This window comes from Condylostylus longicornis, unplaced genomic scaffold (assembly GCF_029603195.1).
Source record: "Condylostylus longicornis isolate FDR11 unplaced genomic scaffold, ASM2960319v2 ptg000679l, whole genome shotgun sequence".
Taxonomy (NCBI): Eukaryota; Metazoa; Arthropoda; class Insecta; order Diptera; family Dolichopodidae; genus Condylostylus; species Condylostylus longicornis.
Window position 1 is genome coordinate 1 of NW_026578628.1, and position 11,018 is coordinate 11,018.

The 11,018-nt window shown below is 45.3% G+C and overlaps 1 protein-coding gene across 1 annotated transcript; it reads left to right on the forward strand.

The window, feature by feature from the left end:
- Positions 1 to 1,818: 1,818 nt before the first annotated feature.
- LOC129617880 (keratin-associated protein 5-4-like) lies at positions 1,819 to 5,798 on the forward strand. Its single transcript, XM_055532917.1, has 5 exons — positions 1,819 to 1,976; positions 2,253 to 2,659; positions 3,673 to 3,898; positions 4,416 to 4,828; positions 5,737 to 5,798. The coding sequence occupies exons 1-5, from the start codon at positions 1,819 to 1,821 to the stop codon at positions 5,796 to 5,798; spliced, it is 1,266 nt and encodes a 421-aa protein (XP_055388892.1).
- The last annotated feature ends 5,220 nt before the right edge of the window (positions 5,799 to 11,018 follow it).

Below are 11,018 nucleotides of genomic sequence, written 5' to 3' on the forward strand. Positions count from 1 at the left end.
TGTCGTTGTCGTCGTCGTCGCTGTTGTTGTCGTCGTTGTTGTAGTCGTCGTAGTTGTAGTTGTCGTGGTAGTGGTTGTCGTAGTTGTTGTCGTAGTTGTTGTCGTAGTTGTTGTCGTAGTTGTTGTCGTAGTTGTTGTCGTAGTTGTCGTCGTGGTTGTTGTCGTCGTGGTTGTAGTTGTAGTTGTGGTTGTCGTAGTTGTGGTTGTCGTAGTTGTCGTCGTGGTTGTTGTCGTCGTGGTTGTTGTCGTGGTGGTAGCTGTCGTGGTGGTTGTCGTGGTAGTTGTCGTCGTGGTTGTTGTCGTAGTTGTCGTGGTTGTAGTTGTCGTCGTTGTCGTGGTTGTTGTCGTCGTGGTGGTTGTGGTTGTCGTGGTTGTTGTCGTCGTAGTTGTTGTCGTCGTTGTTGTCGTCGTTGTTGTCGTCGTTGTAGTTGTTGTCGTGGTGGTGGTTGTCGTGGTTGTTGTTGTTGTTGTTGTTGTGGTTGTTGTCGTGGTGGTTGTGGTTGTTGTCGTCGTCGTCGTAGTTGCTGTCGTAGTTGTTGTCGTAGTTGTTGTCGTAGTTGTTGTCGTAGTTGTGGTGGTTGTCGTGGTGGTAGTTGTCGTGGTGGTTGTCGTGGTCGTAGTTGTTGTCGTAGTTGTGGTGGTTGTCGTCGTCGTAGTTGTAGTTGTGGTTGTCGTAGTTGTCGTCGTGGTTGTTGTCGTGGTTGTTGTCGTGGTTGTCGTGGTTGTAGTTGTCGTCGTTGTCGTGGTTGTTGTCGTCGTGGTGGTTGTGGTTGTCGTGGTTGTTGTCGTCGTAGTTGTTGTCGTCGTTGTTGTCGTCGTTGTAGTTGTTGTCGTGGTGGTTGTGGTTGTTGTCGTAGTTGTTGTCGTAGTTGTTGTCGTAGTTGTTGTCGTAGTTGTGGTGGTTGTCGTCGTCGTAGTTGTGGTTGTCGTGGTTGTAGTTGTGGTTGTAGTTGTGGTTGTAGTTGTCGTCGTTGTTGTAGTTGTGGTTGTTGTCGTCGTGGTTGTTGTCGTGGTTGTGGTGGTTGTCGTCGTCGTAGTTGTGGTTGTCGTGGTTGTAGTTGTGGTTGTCGTGGTTGTAGTTACCGTCGTTGTTGTAGTTGTGGTTGTTGTTGTCGTGGTTGTCGTCGTTGTAGTTGTTGTCGTGGTGGTGGTTGTCGTGGTGGTGGTTGTCGTGGTTGTTGTTGTTGTGGTTGTTGTCGTGGTGGTTGTGGTTGTTGTCGTCGTCGTGGTTGTTGTCGTCGTAGTTGTTGTCGTCGTGGTTGTTGTCGTTGTTGTTGTTGTCGAGGTAGTTGTAGTTGTCGTAGTTGTTGGCGGTGCTGTTGTTTTTGTTTTCTTCGCCTGAGCCCGAGAAAAAGTATCACCACCCACCATTTTTGCAATTTCTTACAATAATTTTAGAAAGCATTGCCAATTTTTTCTGCAAAAGACTAACAACCAATCCAACGCCTTCAAACGATTTTTTTGTCTCTTCTCCGTTGCCTATTTCTAAGCCTATGTTTGAAACAACAGGCTCTGCATTGATACTGCATGACGACAACAGAAGAAACAAAGATAAAACACTGAGAATATAAGCTGCTCTCATGATGGAAGCTTTTCTATTGATCCACTCGAAAGACTTTCAGGTATTTGGGGGGGATGCAGTCTTTGTAGTATGTTCAGTACCGAGACGACAAGGAGATGCTTTCATAAAAGGTTCACTATTTGCCGTTCACTGCACTGAAATCAAAACCATTGGGCAAACCCTGCTCTCTTTGCAACCTTTACTTTCACACATCAGAATTTGCAACTTTTACGTGCACCTGTAGTGAACAAAACACGATGGTCACTTTACAACGATCTTCAAATTCTCTGAGAAAGTTTTATGCTGAGCGTCAACCCGCTAGTAACTGTTTAGGTTTTCCATCTCGGAAAAATAGCTCATTTGTCATTTGCAAGAGCTCGAGACTCAAAGAAAATACAAACAGAAGAAAGCAGGGGCAAATCAGCTAAAGGTTAATCTGAAAATCAAAAACCGTCGGTGGTCTACAATTCAAAAGGGTGTGTTCTTATCTACTCACACTGCGTGGGGGAATCGGTGGTTCATGCGGAGCGGATGTTTAGGGGTGTTACTTTCTTGGCTTTGAGTTGTCTTTCCCTAAGTGCTTGCTCTCTCTCTAGTTCTTCCAGCCGTCGAATTAAAGTCGTCGTTGTTGTTGAAGTCGTGGTTGTTGTTGTTGTTGTCGTCGTGGTTGTTGTTGTCGTCGTGGTTGTAGTGGTGGTGGTCGTCGTTGTCGTCGTCGTCGCTGTTGTTGTCGTCGTTGTTGTAGTCGTCGTAGTTGTAGTTGTCGTGGTAGTGGTTGTCGTAGTTGTTGTCGTAGTTGTTGTCGTAGTTGTCGTCGTGGTTGTTGTCGTCGTGGTTGTAGTTGTAGTTGTGGTTGTCGTAGTTGTGGTTGTCGTAGTTGTCGTCGTGGTTGTTGTCGTCGTGGTTGTTGTCGTGGTGGTAGTTGTCGTGGTGGTTGTCGTGGTAGTTGTCGTCGTAGTTGTTGTCGTAGTTGTGGTGGTTGTCGTCGTCGTAGTTGTGGTTGTCGTAGTTGTGGTTGTCGTAGTTGTCGTCGTGGTTGTTGTCGTCGTAGTTGTTGTCGTAGTTGTGGTGGTTGTCGTCGTCGTAGTTGTGGTTGTCGTAGTTGTCGTCGTGGTTGTTGTCGTGGTTGTTGTCGTGGTTGTTGTCGTGGTTGTTGTCGTGGTTGTTGTCGTGGTTGTTGTCGTGGTTGTCGTGGTTGTAGTTGTCGTCGTTGTCGTGGTTGTTGTCGTCGTGGTGGTTGTGGTTGTCGTGGTTGTTGTCGTCGTAGTTGTTGTCGTCGTTGTTGTCGTCGTTGTAGTTGTTGTCGTGGTGGTTGTGGTTGTTGTCGTCGTCGTCGTAGTTGTTGTCGTAGTTGTTGTCGTAGTTGTTGTCGTAGTTGTTGTCGTAGTTGTGGTGGTTGTCGTGGTGGTAGTTGTCGTGGTGGTTGTCGTGGTCGTAGTTGTTGTCGTAGTTGTGGTGGTTGTCGTCGTCGTAGTTGTAGTTGTGGTTGTCGTAGTTGTCGTCGTGGTTGTTGTCGTGGTTGTTGTCGTGGTTGTCGTGGTTGTAGTTGTCGTCGTTGTCGTGGTTGTTGTCGTCGTGGTGGTTGTGGTTGTCGTGGTTGTTGTCGTCGTAGTTGTTGTCGTCGTTGTTGTCGTCGTTGTTGTCGTCGTTGTTGTCGTCGTTGTAGTTGTTGTCGTGGTGGTTGTGGTTGTTGTCGTAGTTGTTGTCGTAGTTGTTGTCGTAGTTGTGGTGGTTGTCGTCGTCGTAGTTGTTGTCGTGGTGGTGGTTGTCGTGGTTGTTGTTGTTGTGGTTGTTGTCGTGGTGGTTGTGGTTGTTGTCGTCGTCGTGGTTGTTGTCGTCGTAGTTGTTGTCGTCGTGGTTGTTGTCGTTGTTGTTGTTGTCGAGGTAGTTGTTGTAGTTGTCGTAGTTGTTGGCGGTGCTGTTGTTTTTGTTTTCTTCGCCTGAGTCAGAGAAAAAGTATCACCACCCACCATTTTTGCAATTTCTTACAATAATTTTAGAAAGCATTGCCAATTTTTTCTGCAAAAGACTAACAACCAATCCAACGCCTTCAAACGATTTTTTTGTCTCTTCTCCGTTGCCTATTTCTAAGCCTATGTTTGAATCAACAGGCTCTGCATTGATACTGCATGACGACAACAGAAGAAACAAAGATAAAACACTGAGAATATACGCTGCTCTCATGATGGAAGCTTTTCTATTGATCCACTCGAAAGACTTTCAGGTATTTGGGGGGGATGCAGTCTTTGTAGTATGTTCAGTACCGAGACGACAAGGAGATGCTTTCATAAAAGGTTCACTATTTGCCGTTCACTGCACTGAAATCAAAACCATTGGGCAAACCCTGCTCTCTTTGCAACCTTTACTTTCACACATCAGAATTTGCAACTTTTACGTGCACCTGTAGTGAACAAAACACGATGGTCACTTTACAACGATCTTCAAATTCTCTGAGAAAGTTTTATGCTGAGCGTCAACCCGCTAGTAACTGTTTAGGTTTTCCATCTCGGAAAAATAGCTCATTTGTCATTTGCAAGAGCTCGAGACTCAAAGAAAATACAAACAGAAGAAAGCAGGGGCAAATCAGCTAAAGGTTAATCTGAAAATCAAAAACCGTCGGTGGTCTACAATTCAAAAGGGTGTGTTCTTATCTACTCACACTGCGTGGGGGAATCGGTGGTTCATGCGGAGCGGATGTTTAGGGGTGTTACTTTCTTGGCTTTGAGTTGTCTTTCCCTAAGTGCTTGCTCTCTCTCTAATTCTTCCAGCCGTCGAATTAAAGTCGTCGTTGTTGTTGAAGTCGTGGTTGTTGTTGTTGTTGTCGTCGTGGTTGTTGTTGTCGTCGTGGTTGTAGTGGTGGTGGTCGTCGTTGTCGTCGTCGTCGCTGTTGTTGTCGTCGTTGTTGTAGTCGTCGTAGTTGTAGTTGTCGTGGTAGTGGTTGTCGTAGTTGTTGTCGTAGTTGTTGTCGTAGTTGTCGTCGTGGTTGTTGTCGTCGTGGTTGTAGTTGTAGTTGTGGTTGTCGTAGTTGTGGTTGTCGTAGTTGTGGTTGTCGTAGTTGTCGTCGTGGTTGTTGTCGTCGTGGTTGTTGTCGTGGTGGTAGTTGTCGTGGTGGTTGTCGTGGTAGTTGTCGTCGTAGTTGTTGTCGTAGTTGTGGTGGTTGTCGTCGTCGTAGTTGTGGTTGTCGTGGTTGTAGTTGTGGTTGTCGTAGTTGTCGTCGTGGTTGTTGTCGTGGTTGTTGTCGTGGTTGTTGTCGTGGTTGTCGTGGTTGTAGTTGTCGTCGTTGTCGTGGTTGTTGTCGTCGTGGTGGTTGTGGTTGTCGTGGTTGTTGTCGTCGTAGTTGTTGTCGTAGTTGTTGTCGTCGTTGTTGTCGTCGTTGTAGTTGTTGTCGTGGTGGTGGTTGTCGTGGTTGTTGTTGTTGTTGTTGTTGTTGTTGTTGTGGTTGTTGTCGTGGTGGTTGTGGTTGTTGTCGCCGTCGTCGTAGTTGTTGTCGTAGTTGTTGTCGTAGTTGTTGTCGTAGTTGTGGTGGTTGTCGTGGTGGTAGTTGTCGTGGTGGTTGTCGTGGTCGTAGTTGTTGTCGTAGTTGTGGTGGTTGTCGTCGTCGTAGTTGTAGTTGTGGTTGTCGTAGTTGTCGTCGTGGTTGTTGTCGTGGTTGTTGTCGTGGTTGTCGTGGTTGTAGTTGTCGTCGTTGTCGTGGTTGTTGTCGTCGTAGTTGTTGTCGTCGTTGTTGTCGTCGTTGTTGTCGTCGTTGTTGTCGTCGTTGTTGTCGTCGTTGTTGTCGTCGTTGTAGTTGTTGTCGTGGTGGTTGTGGTTGTTGTCGTGGTGGTTGTGGTTGTCGTGGTTGTTGTTGTTGTGGTTGTTGTCGTGGTGGTTGTGGTTGTTGTCGTCGTCGTGGTTGTTGTCGTCGTAGTTGTTGTCGTCGTGGTTGTTGTCGTTGTTGTTGTTGTCGAGGTAGTTGTTGTAGTTGTCGTAGTTGTTGGCGGTGCTGTTGTTTTTGTTTTCTTCGCCTGAGTCAGAGAAAAAGTATCACCACCCACCATTTTTGCAATTTCTTACAATAATTTTAGAAAGCATTGCCAATTTTTTCTGCAAAAGACTAACAACCAATCCAACGCCTTCAAACGATTTTTTTGTCTCTTCTCCGTTGCCTATTTCTAAGCCTATGTTTGAATCAACAGGCTCTGCATTGATACTGCATGACGACAACAGAAGAAACAAAGATAAAACACTGAGAATATAAGCTGCTCTCATGATGGAAGCTTTTCTATTGATCCACTCGAAAGACTTTCAGGTATTTGGGGGGGATGCAGTCTTTGTAGTATGTTCAGTACCGAGACGACAAGGAGATGCTTTCATAAAAGGTTCACTATTTGCCGTTCACTGCACTGAAATCAAAACCATTGGGCAAACCCTGCTCTCTTTGCAACCTTTACTTTCACACATCAGAATTTGCAACTTTTACGTGCACCTGTAGTGAACAAAACACGATGGTCACTTTACAACGATCTTCAAATTCTCTGAGAAAGTTTATGCTGAGCGTCAACCCGCTAGTAACTGTTTAGGTTTTCCATCTCGGAAAAATAGCTCATTTGTCATTTGCAAGAGCTCGAAACTCAAATAAAATACAAACAGAAGAAAGCAGGGGCAAATCAGCTAAAGGTTAATCTGAAAATCAAAAACCGTCGGTGGTCTACAATTCAAAAGGGTGTGTTCTTATCTACTCACACTGCGTGGGGGAATCGGTGGTTCATGCGGAGCGGATGTTTAGGGGTGTTACTTTCTTGGCTTTGAGTTCCCGTTGTGCTGGGCGTGGCCCGGCTTTCTGTCTTTCTCTAAGTGCTTGCTCTCTTTCCAGTTCTTCCAGCCGTCGGATTAAAGTCGTCGTTGTTGTGGAAGTCGTAGTTGTAGTTGTCGTTGTTGTAGTTGTTGTAGTAGTTGTTGTGGTTGTAGTTGTTGTCGTTGTAGTCGTAGTTGTGGTTGTAGTTGTAGTTGTTGTAGTAGTCGTAGTTGTTGTCGTAGTGGTTGTCGTCGTAGTTGTGGTAGTTGTTGTCGTTGTAGTCGTAGTTGTGGTAGTTGTTGTCGTTGTAGTCGTAGTTGTGGTGGTTGTTGTCGTAGTTGTTGTTGTTGTTGTCGTAGTTGTTGTCGTAGTTGTTGTCGTTGTTGTCGTAGTTGTTGTTGTTGTTGTTGTCGTAGTTGTTGTTGTTGTTGTCGTAGTTGTTGTCGTAGTTGTTGTGGTGGTTGTAGTGGTTGTCGTGGTAGTTGTAGTGGTTGTCGTGGTAGTTGTAGTTGTTGTTGTCGTAGTTGTTGTTGTCGTAGTTGTAGTTGTCGTTGTAGTTGTTGTTGTTGTCGTAGTTGTAGTTGTCGTTGTAGTTGTTGTAGTTGTCGTAGTTGTTGTCGTAGTTGTTGTCGTAGTTGTAGTTGTCGTTGTAGTTGTTGTCGTCGTCGTAGTTGTGGTGGTTGTTGTCGTTGTTGTGGTGGTTGTCGTGGTTGTTGTCGTTGTTGTGGTGGTTGTCGTGGTAGTTGTCGTTGTTGTAGTAGTCGTAGTTGTTGTTGTCGTAGTTGTAGTTGTTGTCGTTGTAGTTGTTGTAGTAGTCGTAGTTGTTGTTGTCGTAGTTGTAGTTGTCGTAGTTGTTGTCGTAGTTGTTGTCGTTGTTGTAGTGGTTGTCGTCGTAGTTGTGGTGGTTGTTGTCGTTGTTGTGGTGGTTGTCGTGGTTGTTGTCGTTGTTGTGGTGGTTGTCGTGGTAGTTGTCGTTGTTGTTGTCGTTGTTGTCGTTGTTGTAGTGGTTGTCGTCGTAGTTGTGGTGGTTGTTGTCGTTGTTGTGGTGGTTGTTGTTGTGGTTGTCGTGGTAGTTGTCGTTGTGGTGGTTGTGGTGGTAGTTGTCGTTGTTGTTGTGGTGGTTGTTGTCGTTGTTGTGGTGGTTGTCGTGGTTGTTGTCGTTGTTGTGGTGGTTGTCGTCGTAGTTGTGGTGGTTGTTGTCGTTGTTGTCGTTGTTGTCGTCGTAGTTGTGGTGGTTGTTGTCGTTGTTGTGGTGGTTGTTGTTGTGGTTGTCGTGGTAGTTGTCGTTGTGGTGGTTGTGGTGGTTGTTGTCGTTGTTGTGGTGGTTGTCGTGGTTGTTGTCGTTGTTGTGGTGGTTGTCGTGGTAGTTGTCGTTGTTGTTGTCGTTGTTGTCGTTGTTGTAGTGGTTGTCGTCGTAGTTGTGGTGGTTGTTGTCGTTGTTGTGGTGGTTGTTGTTGTGGTTGTCGTGGTAGTTGTCGTTGTGGTGGTTGTGGTGGTAGTTGTCGTTGTTGTTGTCGTTGTTGTTGTCGTTGTTGTTGTCGTTGTTGTGGTTGTCGTGGTAGTTGTAGTTGTTGTCGTAGTTGTTGTTGTCGTAGTTGTAGTTGTCGTAGTTGTAGTTGTGGTTGTCGTTGTAGTTGTTGTAGTTGTTGTTGTTGTTGTCGTAGTTGTTGTCGTAGTTGTTGTCGTTGTTGTAGTGGTTGTCGTCGTCGTAGTTGTGGTGGTTGTTGTCGTTGTTGTGGTGGTTGTCGTGGTTGTTGTCGTTGTTGTGGTGGTTGTCGTGGTAGTTGTCGTTGTTGTAGTAGTCGTAGTTGTTGTTGTTGTTGTCGTAGTTGTGGTGGTTGTTGTCGTAGTTGTAGTTGTTGTCGTTGTAGTTGTTGTAGTAGTCGTAGTTGTTGTTGTCGTAGTTGTTGTTGTTGTTGTTGTTGTTGTCGTAGTTGTTGTCGTTGTTGTAGTGGTTGTCGTCGTAGTTGTGGTGGTTGTTGTCGTTGTTGTGGTGGTTGTCGTGGTTGTTGTCGTTGTTGTGGTGGTTGTCGTGGTTGTTGTCGTTGTTGTGGTGGTTGTCGTGGTAGTTGTCGTTGTTGTTGTCGTTGTTGTCGTTGTTGTAGTGGTTGTCGTCGTAGTTGTCGTTGTGGTGGTTGTGGTGGTAGTTGTCGTTGTTGTTGTGGTGGTTGTTGTCGTTGTTGTGGTGGTTGTCGTGGTTGTTGTCGTTGTTGTGGTGGTTGTCGTGGTAGTTGTCGTTGTTGTTGTCGTTGTTGTCGTTGTTGTAGTGGTTGTCGTCGTAGTTGTGGTGGTTGTTGTCGTTGTTGTGGTGGTTGTTGTTGTGGTTGTCGTGGTAGTTGTCGTTGTGGTGGTTGTTGTCGTAGTTGTTGTTGTTGTTGTCGTAGTTGTTGTCGTAGTTGTTGTTGTCGTAGTTGTAGTTGTCGTTGTAGTTGTTGTTGTTGTCGTAGTTGTAGTTGTCGTTGTAGTTGTTGTAGTTGTCGTAGTTGTTGTTGTCGTAGTTGTTGTCGTAGTTGTAGTTGTCGTTGTAGTTGTTGTCGTCGTCGTAGTTGTGGTGGTTGTTGTCGTTGTTGTGGTGGTTGTCGTGGTTGTTGTCGTTGTTGTGGTGGTTGTCGTGGTAGTTGTCGTTGTTGTAGTAGTCGTAGTTGTTGTTGTCGTAGTTGTAGTTGTTGTCGTTGTAGTTGTTGTAGTAGTCGTAGTTGTTGTTGTCGTAGTTGTAGTTGTCGTAGTTGTTGTCGTAGTTGTTGTCGTTGTTGTAGTGGTTGTCGTCGTAGTTGTGGTGGTTGTTGTCGTTGTTGTGGTGGTTGTCGTGGTTGTTGTCGTTGTTGTGGTGGTTGTCGTGGTAGTTGTCGTTGTTGTTGTCGTTGTTGTCGTTGTTGTAGTGGTTGTCGTCGTAGTTGTGGTGGTTGTTGTCGTTGTTGTGGTTGTTGTCGTTGTTGTTGTCGTTGTTGTAGTGGTTGTCGTCGTAGTTGTGGTGGTTGTTGTTGTTGTTGTTGTCGTAGTTGTTGTTGTTGTTGTCGTGGTTGTTGTCGTCGTTGTTGTAGTGGTTGTTGTCGTTGTTGTTGTCGTTGTTGTTGTCGTTGTTGTGGTTGTCGTGGTAGTTGTAGTTGTTGTTGTCGTAGTTGTTGTTGTCGTTGTAGTTGTTGTAGTAGTCGTAGTTGTTGTTGTAGTAGTGGTGGTTGTTGTAGTAGTGGTGGTTGTCGTTGTAGTTGTTGTCGTTGTTGTTGTCGTTGTTGTTGTCGTTGTTGTGGTGGTTGTCGTGGTAGTTGTCGTTGTTGTAGTAGTCGTAGTTGTTGTTGTTGTTGTTGTTGTTGTTGTTGTGGTTGTCGTCGTAGTTGTGGTGGTTGTTGTCGTTGTTGTGGTGGTTGTCGTTGTTGTTGTCGTTGTTGTAGTGGTTGTCGTCGTAGTTGTGGTGGTTGTTGTTGTTGTTGTTGTTGTCGTAGTTGTTGTTGTTGTTGTCGTGGTTGTTGTCGTCGTTGTTGTAGTGGTTGTCGTCGTTGTTGTAGTGGTTGTCGTCGTGGTTGTCGTGGTTGTTGTCGTTGTTGTGGTGGTTGTCGTGGTTGTTGTCGTTGTTGTGGTGGTTGTGGTAGTCGTAGTTGTTGTTGTCGTTGTTGTCGTTGTGGTGGTTGTTGTAGTAGTGGTGGTTGTTGTAGTAGTTGTGGTTGTCGTGGTAGTTGTCGTTGTTGTGGTGGTTGTAGTTGTCGTTGTCGTGGTGGTTGTCGTTGTTGTTGTCGTTGTTGTCGTTGTTGTAGTGGTTGTCGTCGTAGTTGTGGTGGTTGTTGTCGTTGTTGTGGTGGTTGTCGTGGTAGTTGTCGTTGTTGTTGTCGTTGTTGTAGTAGTCGTAGTTGTTGTTGTTGTTGTGGTGGTTGTGGTTGTTGTCGTTGTTGTTGTAGTGGTTGTCGTCGTAGTTGTTGTAGTAGTAGTCGTTGTTGTAGTTGTTGTTGTAGTAGTCGTAGTTGTTGTTGTGGTTGTCGTAGTTGTTGTCGTTGTTGTAGTGGTTGTCGTTGTAGTTGTCGTAGTTGTTGTTGTCGTTGTTGTCGTTGTGGTTGTTGTGGTTGTTGTTGTGGTGGTTGTTGTAGTTGTGGTGGTTGTAGTTGTTGTTGTAGTAGTAGTCGTAGTTGTGGTGGTTGTCGTAGTAGTGGTGGTTGTAGTTGTAGTTGTTGTCGTTGTTGTTGTCGTTGTTGTTGTTGTTGTCGTAGTTGTTGTTGTTGTTGTCGTAGTTGTTGTTGTCGTAGTTGTGGTGGTTGTAGTTGTCGTGGTGGTGGTTGTAGTTGTTGTGGTTGTTGTTGTCGTAGTTGTTGTCGTGGTTGTTGTTGTTGTCGTGGTTGTTGTTGTCGTGGTTGTTGTTGTCGTGGTTGTTGTTGTGGTGGTTGGGGGTGGTGTTGTCCTTTTGGCCTGGGAGAGAGCAAAGGTATTACTATCAACAACTTTTGAAATTTCTTACAATTATTTTAGAAATCAGTTTCAATTTCTTATTCAGAAGACCAAACAGCAAACCAAATCCTTCGGACGTTTTCTTTGCTTCTCCTCCATTATCTATTGGTTGACCAAGAAGCAATCCAAGTCCTTCAGACAATTTTTTTGCATCTTCGTTGTCAAATTCATCCAAATCAACAGGCTCTGCATTGATACTGCACGACGACAACAGAAGAAACAAAGATAAAACACTGAGAATATAAGCTGCTC